This window comes from Cuculus canorus, chromosome 24 (assembly GCF_017976375.1).
Source record: "Cuculus canorus isolate bCucCan1 chromosome 24, bCucCan1.pri, whole genome shotgun sequence".
NCBI lineage: Eukaryota > Metazoa > Chordata > Aves > Cuculiformes > Cuculidae > Cuculus > Cuculus canorus.
In genome coordinates, this window is record NC_071424.1 from 889385 (window position 1) to 910443 (window position 21059).

General features: G+C 53.2%; 1 protein-coding gene across 1 annotated transcript; it reads left to right on the forward strand.

The window, feature by feature from the left end:
* Positions 1 to 420: 420 nt before the first annotated feature.
* Positions 421 to 20755, forward strand: MFSD4A (major facilitator superfamily domain containing 4A). The gene is made up of 10 exons (XM_054087371.1): positions 421 to 829; positions 7553 to 7751; positions 7886 to 8125; positions 13261 to 13429; positions 15140 to 15255; positions 16325 to 16498; positions 17659 to 17806; positions 18588 to 18658; positions 18854 to 18974; positions 19128 to 20755. The coding sequence occupies exons 1-10, from the start codon at positions 447 to 449 to the stop codon at positions 19190 to 19192; spliced, it is 1686 nt and encodes a 561-aa protein (XP_053943346.1). The 5' UTR covers positions 421 to 446; the 3' UTR covers positions 19193 to 20755.
* The last annotated feature ends 304 nt before the right edge of the window (positions 20756 to 21059 follow it).

Consider the following 21059-nt stretch of genomic DNA (forward strand, 5'->3'; position numbering starts at 1 on the left):
CAGAGGAGAGTGGGGAAGAGGGATGGAGGGAGAATGAAGAGGGGGACAGAGGAGGATGGAGGATGAAGCGAGGGGAATGGAGAACGGGGACGGAGGGAGCATGAAGGGGGGGTGGGAGAGGATGAAGGGAGGATGGAGAAGGGGGATGGAGGGAGAAGGGAGAGAGAATGATGAGGGGGGACAGAGGAGGATGGAGAAGAGGGATGGAGGAAGGATGAAGGGGGGTGGAGGAGGACAGAGGAGGGGATGGGGGGATGGTGGAGGTGGATGGAGTAGGGGGCAGAAGGGAGGATGAAGAGGGGGGACGGAAGGAGGGATGGCGAGGAGGAGCCGAAGAGGATGGAGAGAGGATGAAGAGGAGGATGGAGAAGGGGATGGAGGGAGGACGAAGGGGTGGCGGCAGAGGATGGAGGGGAGACGGAGAGGGGGCCGAAGGAGGACGGAGGATGCAGAGCAGCCCGTCCCCGCTCCGCCCGTCCCGGTGCCGGAGGCGGAGCCATCGCCCGGCGCGGCGGCATCGGGAGCCACGTCCTGCCGAGGAGCAGCGGGACCGGGACCGGAGCGGTGCCGGAGCCGCAGCGCCGTGGCCGCCGCCCACGATGTGGTGGGACGAGCGGGTGTCGGCTCAATTCCGGAGGAACCTGCAGCCCACCCTCACCTACTGGAGCGTCTTCTTCAGCTTCGGGCTCTGCATCGCCTTCCTGGGGCCAACGCTGCTGGACCTGCGCTGCCAGACCCAGAGCTCCCTCTCCCAGATCACCTGGGTCTTCTTCTCCCAGCAGTTCTGCCTCCTGCTCGGCAGCTGCCTCGGAGGGATCTTCAAGAGGACGTAAGGAGCGCGGCGAACTCGGCTCGGCTCCCTCTCGGCTCCTGGGATGGGGGTGGGCAGCGCCAGCCCCGCGCACCCCGGGGTTCGCCTCCCCCCGGCTCCTCCCGCTGCGTCCGCGTGGCTGAGCGGGGATGGTGCGGGGGAGGAGGGGAGCTCCCCGTGCGTGTCCCAGAGGGTACTTCCATCACGCCTGAGCAGTTCAGAAGGAAAGGGCTCCCTGGGATGTCCCGGAGGGTCCACAGCCCTCTCATCGGAGTGGTTTGGAAGGAAGGGGTTTTCCATGAGGTCCATGTCCCAGAGGGTCCACAGCCCTCTCATTGGAGTGGTTTGGAAGGAAGGGGTTTTCCATGAGGTCCATATCCCAGAGGGTCCACAGCCCTCTCATGTGAGTGGTTTGGAAGGAAGGGGTTTCCCATGAGGTCCATATCCCAGAGGGTCCACAGCCTTCTCATCGGAGTGGTTTGGAAGGAAGGGGTTTTCCATGAGGTCCATATCCCAGAGGGTCCACAGCCCTCTCATCGGAGTGGTTTGGAAGGAAGGGGTTTTCCATGAGGTCCATATCCCAGAGGGTCCACAGCCCTCTCATCGGAGTGGTTTGGAAGGAAGGGGTTTCCCAGGAGGTCCATGTCCGGGAGGACCTGCAGCCCTCCCACCTGAGCTATTCAGAGAGAAGGAAGTTCCAGGGAGATGCACGGTGGGAGCCGCTTTGCGGGCTGCTGCTCTCCTCCTCTGTGTGGTTTCATACCCACGGAGCTCAGGATGGAGATAGCGTGAGGTTACAGCCAGAACTTCCTGGAGGATATTTTCCTTAACCTTCTTGTTTATCACCAAAATATTTTTGGAAGCCTGTTGTAATAACCCTGGTGTCACAAACTCGGGCACTGCCGTGCTCCCCAGGACTTTGGGTGAACACGAGGTGAGATGTGAGCGGTCCTGGTGGTTTTGCCGCTGCGGGGGATGAGGGGGACGAGGGCAGAGGGGCGCGGGGTGCCCGGGGCCAGCAGCCGACGCCGTGGGCCACCGAGAAACCCGGACACTGCAAAACAGGGATTTGCACTGAACCTTCTGTCCAGGATATGTTTAAAATAAATAATAGATGGTGGCTCAAGCCTGAAGATCGCCAAACAGGCGTTTGATTTGAGGCTCGATGACAGCTACGGTCTGCTGAGAATCAGCTGATTGTTTACATTGTCACTAATTCTTCAGGCAGTGATGTAACCTGTCAGCTCCATGTGTGTTTTGGATATGTGCGTGTTTGGTGTGTATAGGAGGGGATTTTGCACAAATCCTTCACTTCTTCAAAACGCTCGGTTAAAATCCTGTTCTGTGGATCGTGGAGAGCATTGGCTCATGGAGATGGCATGAGGACACCTGTTAAATTACCATCCCGGTTCACCGAACTGTCCTGATCCCTGTCCGGACAGAGCCTAAAGGCTTCGTGAACCTCTATCAGGCTGTCCTGGGAGAGGAGATGCAGACTGGGGTTCATGGGAATGGGGACAGCACGTGGGAACCTTGCCCTGGGTCTGACACGGATCCGAGACTGCTGGGTCAGCAGGCGATGCCTTTGCCAGCGCCCAGTCTGCTGCGCATATGTTTGAAGGAGCAGCGAAGGAAAATGCAGGATTGTTTCCCGCTGTCAGCTTCCTACCCAGAGCTCCTGCCCTTGGCTGGTGCGTTACACAGACCCGCTCGGGGTTTTGTGCTCAGAGACTTCCGAATTTTTAACTCTGCAGCATCACCTTGGGGGAAAAAAAGCGTCTTCGTCGCTCGCTGTGGTTACAAACCGGGATGTGTTGGAGCATCGGGCTTTTGCAGAGTGTCTGCGAGCCCCACTGCGGAGCAGCAGCCCTGCCAGGCAGGAGGGAATGTTTCGGATAGTTGGAGCTCGCGAGCGATGCGGGGGGTTGCTCGGAGCGGTGCGGTGTACAGACGTGTGGGTTTGGATGAGAATATTAACTGTTTGGACTCTGAGAGCTCCTGTACCGTCCCATCTTCACAGATGGGCAGATCGAGCTGTCCTGCTGAAGGTTTCTACTTCTGGACCGTGCTGTGGGTTTTATCAGTCAAATTATGCTCATCCTGGTGCCAGGCAGGGAGGAGCGCTGGACAGGTTGTCTTTTCCAGTTACGAGGTGGGGAGCTGCTGGTGGAGGATCCCAAAGCCTGCGAGCCAAGGTCTGGGTGCAAGCTGTGTGTAATTTCTAATGCCTAGGAACATAGACGGCGTTGCTTGCGTTCGATTAAAATATGTCTTGATCTGAGCTGTCTGCTCTGAATGATGGGCTCGCGAGGGAAAGCAGTGTTACTGGACTCTGCAGAAGTGGGTGGTGAGACCTAAATAATAGTTGGTTCCTCTCAGCAGAGAACATGCTGAATACTGGGCTGTGGTCTCTGCTGTCTTGGCTCAGATGGAGTCCTGGAGCCCTGGGAATACAGAGCATGATGATGATATCCATCCCTTCTGTCCAGAATTCCCTTTCTTGCAAGATTTCAAGGAAGAAGAAAGTTTGCCCCTGTGAGTTCCAGGCCAGGTTGGATGGGGCTGGAAGCCCCTGATCCAGTGAAGGTGTCCCTGCCCATGGCAGGGGTGGAACTGGATGGGCTTTGAGGTCCCTTCCAAACCATTCCATGATTCTGTGGGTTTCCCTGAGTGCTGTAGGAACGCGATTGCTGCCTGCGGTGCTCTGGACCAGAGATTGGGGTTTGCTGCGTGGTCCCTTCCCTGGCTGGTTGGAAGGGGCAAAGCCAGAGCCGTGGGAAGAGCAGCTCCCCACGTAGCTGCCAGGCGCGGTGTTCAAGCTCACGCTTGGGTTCACAACAGGCTGCTGCTCTCTGGTAGCTCGTGCTAGAGGTTTGTTGGGTTGTGATTTCAAGCTCTGCTTTAGAAGGATGCAGCTTTTTACAGCGTATTTGCGTGAGTGAGGTTGGGGTTTCGATGCGGTGTGCGCCCTGGCTCTAAATCCTAGAGCTGCCGTGGTGCTGGTAGAGGTTCCTCAAGCAAAGACAGCCCTGGGGGCAGCCCGTGCCCTGCACACCTTTGCGTAAAGCATGCTGAAGACTCTTGTTTCATGGTATTACTTGGAGGAGATCCTCAGAAGTGCTTGGCATGTGCCAATCGCGCCAGCAGTGCTGCGGTGGGAGGACTGAGGGGCCTCAAACCCCAGCCTTGACTCACAAACCCGAGTGAGAGGTGAGCTTTTCAGTAAATCCACCCCTGAGCACCTGTGCGCCTGCATGCTGCTCTTCCTTTTGCTTCCCTTCCCGTTTTCTTTTCCCATCCTTTTTTTTAATGCTTTTATTTTGAAGTTAAAGTCACATTTTCTCTGTGCTGCTGTGCCACATGTGCTTGTAACGGAAGCACCGGAGTAACTGAGCACCTGCGCCCCAGTTTGCTCCTTTTTTTCCCTTAAATTCAGAAACCCCATTTTTGTGTCCTCCTGTATGTTTTGCTTTTGCTCCCAGCGTTCGGCTCAGCCCGGAGCTAATCCCGCTGGTGTTAGAGGAGAGGAGGGGGCTGGTAGGTCTGCTGGAGCCCTGAGCAGGTTCTGCTTGGTGCGGTGATCCACACCAGGACCGGGGGGGCTGATGAGATGGGACCTTTTTACCCTGTCCACGTCATAGCACGTCGGCAGAGAGGAGGTGACCCTGTTCTCTCTCTGCCCTTCAGGCTCCCCTCTTCTTAGGTTTCTATCCAAGCGTGTGGATGGTGCAGGAGACACTTCTCACTGCAAAGGAAAGTAAAGCGCTTTGTTGCTGAGAGCAGAGAGCGTGGGGACTTGAACACAAACTCCTCGGGGGATGTGATGCTCCCCAAGCCAGTGCTTCCTGCTGGAGAGAAGGGTACCTGAAGGCAGATGTGGGATAATCCATGCTCTTTCCTTCCTCCATGTCCTCACTTTATCCCCTTAGGGCTCTGGGTGTTTAATTACTGAGTTTGCAAGCTGGAATTAACTTGTTTATGATTTTTCTTCTTGATGTGAGGGACTTCGGAAATGCTCCCTGGGACGAGGATAAACATCCTTGAAGTTGTAGAGCGCCTGCTGCAACAGGAACACCGAGATGTGGGTTTATATAAACTGTGTGAGAAGGAGAGGGGAAGCTTTGCTGGCTGTGACTGCCCTAATCCTACAGCGGAGATCAGCTCAGACATCTTAGGGGGGGCACTGCAGACCTTCAAGCCTTGCGATGGAGCCAGGACATGTGCTGAGTGCGGCTCGAACAGAGTTTGTGACGTTACGAGACTAATTTGATACGCTGCTGAAGCAGAGCCAGCCCGGGGGACAGCAGAGCTGGCGCGGAGCTGGGCTGTGCCTCGGCTCAGCCGGGGACGTGGGGACCAGTTGGTGATGGGGAGGGCAGCGATGCTGGAAGCCGGACCGTGGTGCAACATCAGGGGGGCTTTTGAAGCTCTTTGGAGGGGCGCATTGGGTTTGCATCATCAAACTATGAGGTTCAGCCCCCCTCTGAAAGTCACGAGGTACCTCGTTTAAGGATGCTTTCCAAGGGGTTTGTTTCCAAAGCTGGATGCCTGTGTGTTGAGCAGAGTCCTCCGACTGCATCTCGGGGATCTGGCATGGGATGACCCTAATTTCTTTGTCCCCTGCTAAGGGCAGGGCTGTGTGCCCCCCACCCCGGGCTGTGGGTGTTTGCAAGGGGGGTGCAATTGTGTCATTAACATCCAACGACTGGAGACAGGAATTTTTGCTCAGTGAGGAAAAGTGAGGTGATCCTTTTGATGCTTTTAAGGATGTAACATCATTTGCAATCAATGTTTAATTCCACTAATGAACGTGCTCTCTAGCCAAGCATGGGCAGTGCTGCGGTTGTTTTGCTTGGGCTGCAGAAGAGGCATTTCTGGGATGTCTCTGTGTGTGTTTCCCCATTCCGCTGTCTCTCCCCACTTTGGATTTTCCAGCTGCTGGTGCCTCTGCCTCTCTCCCTCCTGCTGTGCTCCTGCCATGCCCTGGAGAGTACTGCCTCATCTCTCCAGGCTCGAAGCTGCTTCTCTCTTATTCACCAGTTGTTTTTCCTGCTGTGACTGTGCACATCTCGCTTTGCTCCCTCCCTCCTCCAGAAATCCCACGCTGGCTCCCTGCTTTGCTGTCAGAGGAAGAGCAGTAGTTACGGCTTTGCAAAACATTGGCCCCTCCGATGGCTCTGGCTGGGAGACGGGAGCACACCAAGGCGCTGGGACAACCGGGATCGCGCCACCGGGCAGAGGAATAAAGGGGATGTTTCCTTGGCCCATTTTTTCTCCCCGGTGCTGTTGGAGAGCAACCGGCAGGATGTGGAAGGCCAAATCACTCCGGGTTTGCAGATGACTGAGGGCTGTGCAGAAGCGCAGTGACGTGCCCAAGGGCAGGCTGCTCTGGGCAGGGGAGCTGGCAGCGCGGTGCCCAGCAGCTGCTGAGCCTCTGCTGCGGCTCCAGCCTCCTCGTAGCCTTCTCCTCCCTCTGCGGGCAGAGCGTGGAGCAGCTGTGGGCGCAGGGAGCCCGCTGCAGTGAGCCATAGGCGTTCTGCTGGCTCGTTGCGTGGCTGTGCCGGGGACGCATCAGTGCTCCGTGCCCCACATCCCCAGCAGCACACCCCACGCTAATTACCCCAGCTGCTAATCAGCAGCTCATTGCAGAGGGCTGCTGGCCGTGCAGTGGGTTTCTGCCAGGCTTTGGGGTAGGGAGGGGACGTGCCTGTACTGCTCCATCTCTGCTGTATCTTTACAGTCCCATCTTTCTGCTGGTTTCAGTGCTTTGCTGTCTGGTCCCCGTTTCCTTCCTTCCTTCCTGCCTTTCCACTTGGCAGCTCCGGAGCAGCGCGGTGCCAGCCTGGGCGCCGTTCTCCAGCGAGCTGGGTAGCGCTCGGCTCGCCCTGAGCCTCCCTGCGCCGTCGCCCTGTGCCGCTGCCAGGCTGGAGATGGAGCGCACCAGCTTTACCTCCATCCCACGCATCCCTCGAGCTTCTCTGACGGACCGTGGCGGTTGGAAAGTGGCCGTTTGCCCTGGGAATGGGAGCAGCGCTGCATCCAGCCCGGTCGTGCTGGGGAAAGGGGTGATGCTGCCAGAACAGAGGCGGCACAGGGCATGGAGAGGGAGCCAGAGCCGCTCCCCAGGGCTCCCTGTGAGGCAGGACGGGATATGCAGGGGAGTTCAGGATGACGCGGTGGTGTGGATGCCAGCAGCTCTCCCTGCTGGGAACTGGGATTGCCCAGCAGCTCTTGTGCCCGCTCAGCCCTCTCGTGCGATACAGCCCTGCGTGAGGGATGCATTGGAGCTGCTCAGAAGTCACGATGTGGCTTCACCTGCTCATACACACATCCTTCTCCATTCCCAGATCTGCCCAGTTAACAAGGGAAGGTTCCTGGACTTTATTCTGCCTTGAAATGTGTAGAACATGGGTTTGAAGGATTGATTACTCTTCTCCGTGAAAGCTGGGTGGAAGATCTGCCTCTTCAAGGCGTTTCCCTGCACACAGGGCAGTGCCCTAACGTGGCTGTGGCTGTGAGGTGGAGGCCTGGGGGTGCAGGGTGTGTACCCTCTCCCTCGTCTTGCCAGAAGAGCACATGCTGGAGCTGAATTAGTTGGAGCTACAGCCAGGGGATGCATCTCCTGCTAATGCCTCCACCACCGACTGATCTGGGACTGAAAATGGGAGACAGGGCTGTGGTGTGGATGCTGCTGTCCTGGTAGTAATTCTGCCCCATCTTTCTTTTTTCCCCCTGTCTCAGGTTATCTCAGTCCTTGTTTGCACTCTTCGCCTCGTCGCTGGCGATCTCCTTAGTCTTTGCCATCATCCCTCTGTGCCACAATGTGGTGGTCCTGGCTGTGGTCCTGGCTGTGGCAGGACTGGCCATGGGCTGCATCGACACCATCTCCAACATGCAGCTGGTGAAGATCTACCAGAAGGACTCGGCCATCTTCCTGCAGGTGAGCATGGAGCCCGCATCTCCCCTCTGGCTGTGCTTCCTCCTCTGAGGAAGAGGAGTGAGGGTTTGGCCCAACTCCCTGCAGAGAAGAGCAGTAAACCCCTGTGCTCAACTTCAGTGTCTCCTCTCTTTCAGGCCCTTCATTTCTTTGTGGGCTTTGGAGCGCTGCTGAGCCCCCTGATAGCTGACCCCTTCCTCTCGGACACCAACTGCATCCTCTCAAACTCCACAGCCAACGCCTCCAGCAACCTCCCTCACATCCGCAAGTCCCTGGTCCCACACCATCCGGGCAACCTGTCTCACTATGACCTGCCGATGAAAGGCATGGTGGTCACACGCGTCTCCTACGCCTTCTGGATCATGGCCCTCATCAATGTAAGTGCTGCGGCCGGAGCGGTCCGAGCTGTCGCTGGGGACATTGCTGCTTCTTGGCTTTGTTGGTGGCTGTGGTGTTTGGGAGTGTTGGTGCCTGTTAGGTGGCTCCAGCGTGGAAGGATGCATGAGGATATTTGTGGTGGTCCCCTGCAGAGGTTTGGGTTTTGTCCAGTTTCCTGGACAGGATCGGGTGCCTGGGCAGGAGGACAGGACTCTGCGAAGCTGAAGCAGCGGTCACTGCACCATAGGGTGAGGAACCCTCCTGGCAGGAGGTTGTACCTCCAGCATCCTCCTGGGCAGGAGTTATACTGATTAAACACACTCAGAGCCGCAAGGTCTTCCTCCTTGCAAGGAGAAAGCCGGGTGATGTGGGGATGTGGTGAGAGGGTGATTTGCAGCATCTGTATTGATGGCGAAGTGCACATTGATGAACTGAGTTACCGGGTCTAAAAGATTAACTGGGGCATCTCTGCATGATTTTGTGTTTCCCTGGTGATTGGCAGAAGACATAAAAGCCCCGTGGCCTTTCCTTTGTGAGAGATGGCGCTTAGTGCCCGTGCTCTTTCTCTGCCTTGCTGAGTCCCAGCGCTGATCTCCAGCAAGCTGCGCTCCCCTGCAGACTGGGGGCTGTCTTTGAAATGTTCACCTCCCAGTTAATACCCGGATCCCAGCTTGGCTCCGTGCAGCTGATCGCTTGCCCCGCCTCGCTGTGCCGTGGCCAGCATCGTGCCCATCCCTCTGCCGCAGAGCCGGCGAAGCTGCTGCTGTCGCTTCCCTGGTGGCAGGAGCGCTGCGAGCGTGTGCGCAGTTGTCCGTGTAGATTGGGAGTGATAAGAGTGGAGACTGTTGTTGCAGTGAGCGGTAGCCCTGCCAGGTGGTGCCGTTTGTGCCAGGATTGATGCCAATGACAGCTCTTCTCAAAACCTGTAGAGTGCCCGGTTGTGCTTCGTGCATGGGAAATCCTGCTGGCAGGAGCTCTGGGGTCTCCTCTGTGCCGGGGCAGAGCCCAGCCTGCGCAGCCCTTGCCGTGACGTGCTCTGGTGGCCGTACACAGAGCGTGCCAAGCTGGTGCCCGTTCCGCTCCCCTGAAGAGTGGTCCTGCCCGAAGCACCTCTCCTCTCCTGCCCTGCAGCCACAGTCCCTGTGCCCCTTCCCTCTGCACGTTTAGCCATCGCCTTTCTGCCAGGACTTAAGGATGTGCTGGTGCCCCACCTCCCTGTCCTCAGGCCAGCAAAGAGCCCTTGGTCTTCCACCACTCTGTCTGCACAGGCAGAGGAAACAGAATTCCTTGTGCACTTCATCTGCCCGTTTCATAGAATCATGGGATGGTTTGGGTTGGAAGGGACCTCAAAGCCCACCCAGTGCCACTCCTGCCATGGGCAGGGACACCTCCCACTGGATCAGGGGCTCCAAGCCCCATCCAACCTGGCCTGGAACCCCTCCAGGGATGGGGCAGCACCACTGCTCTGGGCACCCTGGGCCAGGGCCTCCTTTGTCCTATCCCTGCACTCCCTGTTCTTTGCTGGATAACTACAAAGGTACCCCAGTGCACCCAGTTTAAGGGTTTTCATTAGACCGAATCCCACACGGCTCACTGAGGTGAGAAGAGGTGACTGCAATAGCTGTGCAGGTGTCGTACTGAGCTCCTTTGGAGCAGTACCAAAAAGGATGCTCTCTGCTTAGGAGAAGCCGACTTTAATTACCTCCGACTCCGTGTATGCCATGGGAAATGTGCTTTTAATTACACCAGAGCGTTCTCTATTTTGCCAGACAATCCTGAGGAAACTAATTTTGTTTTGAAGGCAGCGCTTAATATCTGCTGTGAATGTAATGGTGTGTCTGATATCGGGAGCACAGAAGGGAGGGCGGTTGTCAGACCCCTCTTCCCAGCAGTGTCCCGTGGGCATTTGGGGAGCAGCGTGGAACCCCAGGATGAGTCCCTCTGTGCCCTGCAGCCAGTGCATGGCCGGGCTTTACATCACTGCACCCTCACGTGCGGTTTGCACGCGTGTGGCAAGAGGAGCGGCGAGTCAGGCGGATGCCGCGTGCGCAGCTCTTGAGTGGATCCCCTTGCCAAAGCCGAGCTGAGGGAGCTGCCTTGATCGTAATCATGGAATGGTTTGGGTGGGAAGGGACCCCAAATCCCATCCAGTCCCACCCCTGCCACGGGCAGGGACACCTCCCACTGGATCAGGGGCTCCAAACCCCATCCAACCTGGCCTGGAACCCCTCCAGGGATGGGGCAGCACCACTGCTCTGGGCACCCTGGGCCAGGGCCTCCCCACCTGAACAGCAAAACATTTCTCCCCAAGATCTCATCTCAATCTCCCCTTTTTGAGCTGAAAACCGTTCCCCCTCATCCTCTCCCTGCACTCCCTGATCCAGAGGCCCTCCCCAGCTTTCCTGGAGTCCTTTTCTCTACTGGAAGCTGCTCTAAGGTCTCCCCACAGCCATCTCTTCTCCAGTTTGAACAACCCCAACTCCCTCGTTTAAACTCGGTAACCGAACTGGAGATACTGAGCAGCTCCAAAAATGCTGACTCTTCTTTTAAGGTGTCGGCGTCGGAGAAAGGCGATGATGATGATGATGGTGTTTAAAACCCCAGAGAGGTGGATAAAATGAGTAAGCGAGAGAAATGGAAACCAGGACCAGCGATTCTGTTATAAAACGGTCAAAACCACATTTCCACCCCAGTTTTCGCAGGGCTGTGTGTATTCTGACAAGACACAAGCTGTGATGATTCATTGCAATTTCTTGCTTTGTTTAAAGTGGAAATGTCTCCATTTAACTTTGGCACAAATGCAATGTGTAAAGCTGACGGACTAGTTGTTTTGATGTTATTGAGGGAAAATGTTTTTGCTTTAGTACAATTAAGTGGTTCAACATTATCGAAATGAAGTGCTTGGATGATTCCCGGCCAAAATTTTTCATTCGAAGAGGGAAAAAAAAAAATTTGGCTTTTCATCCAGATTTGGAAGAAAAACATCTTTTAAAAATTCAGTTTCCCACAGAACGGAAATTTCATCATCCAGCTCGTTCCAAGGGGCTGGAAATCAGGAAAATGTTCCTCCGAGAGGGATGTGTTTGTCCGGAAGGTGGTTTCCCAGGGGAAGTGCGGGATACTCCATTGTGCTTAGGTTGCTTAAAAGTAGCCTGGATACAATAGCAGGGAACGGTCCCGCGTTCCTTTGGGGAGAGACCGAAATAGAAACTGGAGGGAAGGAGCTGGATTATGCCCACGCTGAACTGTGATGCAGCAACTTGTTGAGTTTATAATAATGGTTAAAAGCTGCCAGAAGGAGGGGAGCATCCCTGGGAATTCCGTGAGCGCTGGGGCTCTTGCTGCCTGCTTCGCCCTTCAGCCTGTCCAGGCTCCCAGCGGGATGCTCCGCTGCCCCTCTCCTCCTTGGAAAAGGCAAAGCCTTCCTTTGGAAAAGGTGAAGCAGAGTTTTTCCTGGGAAGAAAGCCCACGGGCAAATGGTTATCGCACCCAAATCTCTGCCTGCTTGGGAGGGAGGGTTGGGGAGACCTGAGGAGGATGCAGCCGCTCTGCAGGGCACGGTGGTACCTTGAGGGTCTGGGGAGCAGGGATGCTCCTATGGCTTGACTGGGAATTTGGGGAGTCCAAAGGCCTTTTCTGCATAGGCACCGAGTGCTCCTCAGGGCTCGAAGCGCCGAGAGGCGTTATCCGTACGGCCAGTCCCTGTGCGTGGGGGTTTTTGGGTTTTTTTTTTTTTGCAAAATATGCAATTTAGAAGAATAAAATCTGGTCCTGAACTCCGGAAGGATTAGAACTATCAAGCAAACGCGTTTTTCTTCCATGGGATCGAACTAACTGTTCCTACTCCCATTGTTCCCAGAACAATGAAGTCCTCATAAATGAATTCAGGCAAGAGAGGTGGGGGAGCGAGGGAAGGGGAGGGGAATTCTCCATACATTTAAATCCTGCCACGAGCCAACAAAAGTCAGGAAGTTTGGAGCTAGAGCTCACGCTTGCTCTCAGAGATGTAGAAAACAAGCGATGGGAGGCTGGAGAGTGAGCTGTCACTTAGGATTTCCTGGCTTTCTCCCTCAGTTTGTTGCAGAATAAACACCACTTGGTTGTGGTGGGAGGAGAAGGGAAGGCTGGCAAGGGGCAGACCCAGCTTCGTTTGCTTCCCTCTGGGTTTGTTTTTTTTCCTCAATAAAATAAGAGCGAGTCCCTGCGGGCTTGGAGGCACCACGGAGTCGTGGTTGCGATGCCGGGAGCCCGAAGCTCCAGGATTGATCCCGTGGGCAGGTACAAGCCCTCGTCCCTGTGTGCGTTAGAGGCAGGCAGCAAGCCCTGACTGCAGGGAACGGGGCTGGTGGGACTGTCGTGCACTGTGCAGTAACATCCCGGGATGTGCCGGGGTCTCCAAGGCAGGAGACGGCGATGGCTGGAGGTTCTGCAGCCCCGAGTCTCTCAGCCCAGGCTGTACCGAGCAGATCGGCTGTTGTGGTGCTGTAATTGTTGGCCTGGGAACCACAAACTCATCTCTTACGAGATGCTGAGCAACTTCAGCTAATGGCTGGAGATGGAAAAAACAGGTCTGGAAGCGGCTTGCTCTTCCCTCACAGAGTATTTGAGCCACAGTGAGTCTCTCGTTAAAGCTGTTCTGCTCTCCATAGGCAAAAGCTACTTTATTTTTGTGATTGTTCTTTGAGCAGAAGTGGCCAAATGCTTGGAAACCAGAACATTTTGGTTTTGAAGGGCAAGTGTGGTGCTTCACAAGGTTTGCATTTAGCTGCCTTCTGTTCCAGCGTCCCTGTCCTCCATCCCAGGCGAATGGTCCACCCACCTCCAGCCCACCCGGCACTGGAGGAGACGCCCTGGCCATGCTCTGGATTGGGACACCTGGGTCACAATGTTTTTCTCCTCCCTACCAGCCCTCCTAACAAGCCTCCATCCCTCCTACAGTGGTTCCTTACCCCTCTCCCAGCCCCTGTCCTTGCTCTGAGGTCAGGGCAGCGCGGGGAAGCTCTTGGAGCATCCTCAGGCACCTCTATTCTGAATGCCGAGAGCAGCTTCCTAAATGGCCTTCATGACTGGGGACCTGGACTGTATTTTGTGCAAGACCTGTCATGCTTACCTGCCCCTCTCTGTTCCTCCCCAGCTGCCTGTCCCCATCGCGGTGTTTTTCTTGCTCTACAAGGAGCGGATGGTGCCGTGCTTCAACAGCAGCAGCCACCCGCTGCTGTCGGCCGACGAGCTGGCGATGGAAGCGCGGCCGGCAGAGAAGGATGATCTCTCCACCACTGTGCAGAAACCCCATGGAGCTGGAGGTGAGCTGGAGGCGCCTCTCATTCGGGTTTGGAGGAATGAGGGGTGAGCAGGGGGAGAAAAAAACGTAATTGAGTGTCTCCAAGTTTAATGTGAGATCCATTGCTGTTGTCTAAGGAGGAGACTTTCCAAAACATACATATGAATGTAATCCAGAAGCACCCAGACAATACAAATAGGCAATTTGGTGCCCAGTTGCCCTCGAATTAGATGGGACCGTAACCCCTGAACAGATTAATATCCTGCCATTAATATCCATTAATATCCTGGATTAATATCCATCCAGGGTGCTTTTCTCCAAGCTGCCCTGAAATTAAGCCTGGGCTCCCGAGTCATTTAAGCAGACGTGAAAGTTCACTTCCTTCTGGTTTTCAGTCAGGTTTTGAGCTGGCTCCACTGACTGTTCAGTTTAGAAGTGGTCATCGTGCTGCAGAACACTGATTTTTCATAAATCTGAAAGAAATAAGGACGGCGCCCTTGTTTGAGGAGGAAAAGTTTGCTCTTGAACTTGTGGCTACACCCTGATTTGGGGACAATAGTGACATTGTTCTTTGCTACCCGAGAGAAACGTGTCAAAGTAAATTCTTCAGCTGAACAGGGAAGCTCAGAAATAATCCTGTTTTACAGTTGTCAGAGGAGTGTTTAGTGTTATTGCAGAAGAGGTGGCTTTAGCTCAACAATAAAAGGAAATTTCAGGTAATACTTGAAGACAGAGGCAGTGAGAGGTGTGACGGGTTCTGCAGGGAAGGAGCATACGTGTCCCTAATGGTGTGGGTTCTCTGGTGTCTGATAAGGCTGCGCTCATCTGATAGCATTCCCCTTAGCTGAGACACTGATGGATCCTTTCCTCCACCCACTGGAGCTTCATGTTCTTCAGATCTCCATCTTCCTCTTAAATGCAGTTGGGACTGATCCTCAGAGGAGCAGGTGGGCTATGGTGACTGCTGCGATCTTTAACAGCCACAGCTCTGCTGGCAAAATCCCTCCTTCCCCACTGAAGTAGTGAGAATTTCATCTTGGCCGTGCAAGAGCAACAGTCTTGCCTGCACAGGACTCCAAGTGCCTTTACCTTAACACCAGAGTGGGGGGATATAAGCACGAGGGCAGGAGAATCGGGAATTCCTGGGGTCTTGACCCTCAGCTTTGCCGGGCTGTCGCTCCAGTGGCCTATTCAGAGAAAGCAACACAAGTTGTGTGTTTATCACCCTCTTTCCTAAAGTTGGCTTGTTTTGTTAAATACCATTTGTCTAAGGAACGTGAGCTATCCCGGGCAGGACTCCCCGGGTGCTGGCACCAAGGACGAGGGGCTCTGAGCACGAGTGCTATGGTCAAAAGGGTTTGTTTCTATTGACCATAAGAGCAGGCTCAGCACTGGGCTGCTCCAAAATGGGAAGAGAAGCAGCTACAGTAAGAGAAGTAGCAGATATTCTGGAGAGCTAGGATCCCAGTCTGTGGACAGCAAGATATTCCGGAGAGCTAGGATCCCAGTCTGTGGACAGCAACCCATAAATGCATTTGTCTTCCTTCTGAAGGTTTATAGGTAGGTAAGGAAAGGTTGTGCCAGCAGAGATGAGCAGTGCTCCAAATTGTGCACCGTCCTCTATGAATCTGTCTTGCAGCTGAGCACAAACCAAATCCCTGTTGCGGGCTGGCAACCACCCAACCCCAGGAGGACGTTCCAGCTAAGTTTGCTTTGCATTGTTTTTCACCAGGTCATGATGACTTATTTAGCTGCTGCCAAAGCAAAAACTTCAGAGGGGCTTCTTACACCTACTTCGCAGTCCACATCACTGGGGCTCTTGTTCTCTTCATGACTGATGGGATTGTGGTGAGTTCAGCTGATGGAGGGATCTTGTCTGAGCAAAGCTATATGGCTTTCTTCCTTCCAAGTTGCTTGCAACAGCCCAAACCCAGCACGTGCCCTCTGCGTGCCGCGGGCTGGACCTGCGGGTCTGCCGGTGCAGCAGCCAGGTTCCCAAGGTAGCTCCTTCAAAGTTAATCGTCGTCAGGCTGGTACGTGCCCCGCTTCTTGGGAGGGTTTTATGGCTTCTCCTAGGCTCTGTGTTGTTGCAGCTAGATTGCTCCTGCTGCTCACTAAACCAGTTTAGAGCTGGAGTTCTGATGTTGTCTACTTGGATGCAGCAGAGGTCTCTTCTCACTTCAGCCAAGAGGCAAGAACAGCTTGGTTTTATTCCATAAGAATTGATGGGCCTCTGTTTGATGGGTCTCCTGAGCCCACAAAATCCAAGACGAGCGCATGTGGGGATGGTGCGGTCTCTCCATAGTGTCCTGGCAGCATGCTCCTGGCCAGCAGGCACGCGGCGTTCGCAGTGTGTAGCACGTCTGTCCGGACAAGGAAGGCTCAGTCTTGGCTGTCGAGTTACTGTTCTTTTCCTTTCAACAGTTCTGTCCTGGTCCCCTCGTGGTAAAACATTGTTGGGTCTTAGGCGTTAAACAGGGTCCTGAAAGACAAGTGGGGGTTACACAAAGCAGCTGTCAGATAGGGGAACTTCCCAGGGCCTCCGTTTTCAAGGATGATCAGCTCCAGGTTCTTAGTGTGACACGGGACAAGGGTGTGCCGTTCCAAAGGACAAGACAGTACCTGGGGGAGAGAGCATCTCCACAGATAAGAGCCTAGCATGCATTTTACCTAGTAGTGCTGTTAGCGTTGCCCTCTTAGGAGAGGTTAAGTCCTGTGTTCTGCTTCTGGTGGAAGCCTATCTCCAGCTGCAAACCCTTGGGAACGAGATTCATTGGGGTTTGATAGCAAATCCATAGGTGGGCTCTCCAGCGCTATCACAATAACATGAATATTTGAGGAAGGGGTTGAAGTTAAAGTTGCAAAGCCTGTAAATCAATCCCCACAGCACTGACATGCCCTTCTGTTTTCCCCGCAGGGAGAGTATTCAGGCTTCGTTTACAGCTATGCGGTGGAAGAACCCCTCTCTGTAGTCCACAAAGTGGCCGGCTACCTGCCCAGCCTCTTCTGGGGCTTCATCACGCTGGGCAGGCTCATCTCCATCCCCGTGTCCTACCGAATGAAGCCGGCAACTATGGTCTTCATCAATGTGGTAAGGCTGTTTTTACCATGTTTTTCTTCTTCTCACCTCCAAGATGTTGTCTAGTTTGATCCTTGATGTGCAGAAGGGGTGTATGTGCATCACGCCTTTCTCAGCATCGCTGCCCCTGCGTGTTTGCAGCTGACTGGAGGACTCCGGGACAGTGCGATGGCACTCCTCCTCGGTTAATCTAACATGAAATTTGTGAAAGTACCTACTGAAGTATCTGCCAACTACACTGTCTTCTCTGGCATCTATTGTCCTGTTCCGTGGACATGGAATTTAATGTCCATGTTAGCCATGGGAAAGGGAAGGCAGATAGTCCAGGAAAGTCTCTGCTTGGAGAGAGCTGTCAGAGAAACCAACGTGGTGTTTGGGGTAACAAAGCTGGGGAAGGGTCTGGAGAATAAGGGTTATGAGGAGCAGCTGAGGGCCCTGGGGCTGTTTATCCTGGAGAAGAGGAGGCTGAGGGGAGACCTCATCGCTCTCTACAGCTCCCAGAAAGGAGATTGTGGTGAGGTGGGTGCTGAGATCTTCTCCCAGGTGACAAGGGATGGGATGATGCAGCGTTGTAGCAAACCGCAGTTGGAATCCCATTTAGTTAGAATCCAAATTGCTCTTGTGTCCATGCTCAAACCCATAATCGGGGTCTAAATAAATGGGAAAACATACCTGGATTTGGTGTTGCAGAGCTCCCTCTGCTGATTCTCAGCATCTTGGATACGTTCTGCTGTTCTTTGTAAGCTGCAGCGAGCCAGAGGCGAGGGCGAGATTGTTTAAATTTCGTTGTGACCGATTTCTGAGCAGTTATCCAGAGTGAGTTAAACCTTTAGCGACTGAGCCATGTGTGTGTTATGGCAGCAGCAGTACGGTCGTATTTAAAGCTGCAGAGGAAAAGTATTCTTTCAGCTATGATCTTAAGCCTCTGCCTAATGAAGCTAAAGAAGAATTGTATGCAGTCACTTTAAGTCCTTTAAGTACCAAATTCATCACTGCAAAGGCAGATGGACCTTAGCTGGCTCATTACTTCAGTTTTTCAGAGACTGGGATCATTTTTTCAGTTTATTTTTTTACCCAAACTACTTTCTACAAAAAAAAAAACCACCCCAAACCTATAGCCTATGGCATCTCAGCATTTACCTTCCTACTGACCCGCTGTGTGTTGTTCACAGGTTGGAGTTCTGATAACCTTCCTCCTGCTCCTGATCTTCTCCTACAGCGTCGTCTTCTTGTTTGTGGGGACAGCATCCCTGGGTCTGTTCCTCAGCAGCACTTTCCCCAGCATGCTCGCCTATACTGAGGACATCCTGCAGTACAAAGGTGAGCAGGGATGCGAGGGCACCCGGCAGGCTTTGGAAGCTCAGATACCACCACACCTAGCAGCAGCTTCCCTCCGCAGGGCTGCTTAGGAGGCCTGGGGCAAACATCTGCTTTTGGATACAATTTCCTTACTGGAAGAGCGGTGAAGCCCTGGCAGAGGCTGCTCAGGGCAGTGGGGGAGTCTCCATCACTGGGAGCGTTCATAAAATACGTGGCCGTGCCGCACAGGAACATGGTTTAGTCGGCACGGTGAGGTTGGACTGGATGAGCTTGGAGGTCTTTTCCAGCCTTCATGATTCTATGAAAACCAGACTGCCGGCTTCGTTGCACAATGAACTTCCACAGGCAGGGATGCAGACTGGTTCTTAAGTTTCCTGCAGCTTTCAAGCTCTCAGGGGCTGACGAGGAGTTTAGGTGCTTACAGGGAGCTAGTTTTGAAAACATCCAAATTCTCAGTGAACTGAAAATCCTAGAGTTTCACCAGGGGGTCTGTGCCAACCTCTGCTCTGGAGCAGTGATACAGAAGAATAAAAATCTTATCAACATCACTTCTGACGACAGAGGCAAATGATAACAGGAGATGGGGTTTTTTTGTCTTAACCCTTGACCTTTCTGCACTAGTCCAGGTTAGAAGAGACGTTCTCAACACTAGGTGAGAACAGAGATTAAGCTTTGTCAGTCTTGTATGGACACCTGTGAAAGAGCAGTTTAAAGAAGCTACAGGCTGATCCTGCTGGCAGTTTCATTCCCTGCCAACATCACTTGCACTATTTCTTTGCAGGCTGTGCCACAACTGTGTTGGTGACCGGAGCTGGGATTGGGGAGATGGTGCTACAGTTACTGGTGGGATCGGTAAGTGTGGACGAGGCACACCAACAGCTGACTGGAACTTTTAAACAGAAACCTTAGTCATGGGCTTGGATGGCTGCTGGCAAAAAGCACTGCATTACCCTTGAGCTGTCAAATCGTAAATCTCTTACTGAATGTTGATGAGGTATTTGAGTGCTATGATGACGTCTGCTCCCTTTTCTTTCCCTCTGATTGCAGATAATACATGATCGGGGCAGCTACAGCTTCCTGGTCTGCGGGATGATCTTCGGAGGTTTGGCCTTTACCTTCTACACTTTCCTCCTGTTTTTCCACAGGATGTACCCCAAGCCCTCATCAGGTAAGAAAGCACCAGCGCTCAGCCCTGCTTTGTAATGAAAGGATGACCAGCATATTGATAAGGAAATTGTATCGATAAGCTCATGCACAATCCATTAAAACTCAGTAGTAGTATGGGTTCCTTTGGATGAAATACCTACTGTTCATTTTGCAGGTATGGACGATGCCTCACCCGACAAACCAGCAGTAACGGATGACACCGGACAGTATCAGCGCTAAGGAAGCGGCTAAGCCCCAGACCAGCAATAAACCACCACACAAGTAAGCATTACTAGTAAGGATGATTTCACATTTAATGACTGAATCATGCAAGTTTTCTGCAATCAAAAGCACATTAGATTGGGTGAAAATCAAGAAAACATCCTAAACCACTACGTCAAGCAAAGCACAAGCTGTCCATCTCACTTGTACCAAAAAGAAGATGATAAGCGTCAGACTGACCCTGTGTCCCTGTGGAGGGATGCTGGGAGAACCGTTACTCCTGCAAATGAACTTTCTTGCCAATTCAGGATGGAGGGTGGGGAGGAAGAAGATCTCCTTTTTCCTTATTTATGAGACTGAATATCTCCTGGCTTAGCCGTGGAACTTAACAGATTTTTCTTCCGGCCTGTAAAGTACAGAAGGCCTTACAATTTACAGCACAATACTGGATTTGGATTAATTTATGTGCACCACTGCCACGTCCACGTATACGTCCCAAGGGGAAAACTGACACAATTTGAACCCACCAAGCGCACAGCAGTAGCAGGACCGGACCTATCTCTATTTGCACAGTAGATTCTTATATCTAACACAGTATCACTACGACACTGTCTTATTCAGCATGCTAGGGCCTCGATTATTAAAATCATTAGCTATTTTTTTTGGTTTTTTAGAGTCAGGAATGAGTTGCAAGGGTTTGTTTTGCTTTAAGTCACTAGTTTAGCTGCTACAGTTGCAGTGTCTCTTAGGGTGGTTTTATTTCTAGCTTCCAGTCGAAGCTCCACCAGAGGTATTTGGGAGCCAGGCTCCAGCTGCTTCATCAGTGCAATACTTCCTCTACCAGGTGCCTTCTGCAAGGTACTCGTGTAACCTACGCATGCTCTGTTCCCAGCTATGAGGAAAGGACCGCCTTTAGGAGGGTGTAAAGCTATATCCATCAGTTTGTTTTTCCAGTGAATGATTGGACATGTACCTTTTGCTTTAACTGCTGTATGTGAATGTACATATGTACGTGTGTATATAAAGCAGTGTCTAATTAAAGGTGATTGATTGCTAGATTGTCAGCATGACTGGGCGGGGGTACCTTAAGCTGTTGCTGGTCAAGACTATCAATCATCTGTACCTTCACCACTTCTGGCTTTCAGACTCCAACAAATCATAGAATAGTTTGGGTTGGAAGGGACCTTAAGGCCCATCCAGTCCCACCCCCTGCCATGGGCAGGGACACCTCCCACTGGATCAGGGGCTCCAAGCCCCATCCAACCTGGCCTTGAACATCTCCAGGGATGGGGCAGCCACCACTGCTCTGGGCAACCTCATAGTGAAGAAATTCCTCCTTGTGTCCAGTCTAAATCTGCCCCTCTCCAGTTTACACCCATTGCCCCTCATCCTGTCACTCCAAGCCTTTGTGAACAGCCCATCCCCAGCTCTCTTGTAGCCCCTGCAGGTACTGGAAGGTTGCTGTAGGGCCTGTTCGGTGGACACCTGACAGCTGTTTAAGTTCAAGTGCTTTTACCTTTTCTATGCAAGCAGTAGGACTTAAATTCCATAAAATATCTCCACAAGCTCCCAAGCGTGTTCTGTTCTTCTTGCAAAAGAGATGACTTGTTGAATTGACTTCATGTCCCTAAAGCAGAGTGCAGATCAGGTGAGTGCAGGAAGGAGGTAAATGCCACTGACTTTTGGGCTTGACTCCTCCATGGGCCTCACAGCCAGCACAGCCCACGCTGTAATTCTTCTCTAGCACCACAGGATGACAGTATTACTCTCCCTGAACTACCCAGAATGAATAAAGTGCAGTACTGCAAATCCATTTGCAGCAAAACCCACCCATCTGCCATTAACTGTACCCCTCCTACCATGACAGCATTTTCTCCATCCCTGA

Coding starts and splice junctions, on each gene's coding strand:
- MFSD4A (XM_054087371.1), top strand. CDS start 447: ATGCAGAGCAGCCCGTCCCCGCTCCGCCCGTCCCGGTGCCGGAGGCGG. Junction 830..7,552: donor GGAGGGATCTTCAAGAGGAC/GTAAGGAGCGCG, acceptor CCCCTGTCTCAG/GTTATCTCAGTCCTTGTTTG. Junction 8,126..13,260: donor GGATCATGGCCCTCATCAAT/GTAAGTGCTGCG, acceptor GTTCCTCCCCAG/CTGCCTGTCCCCATCGCGGT.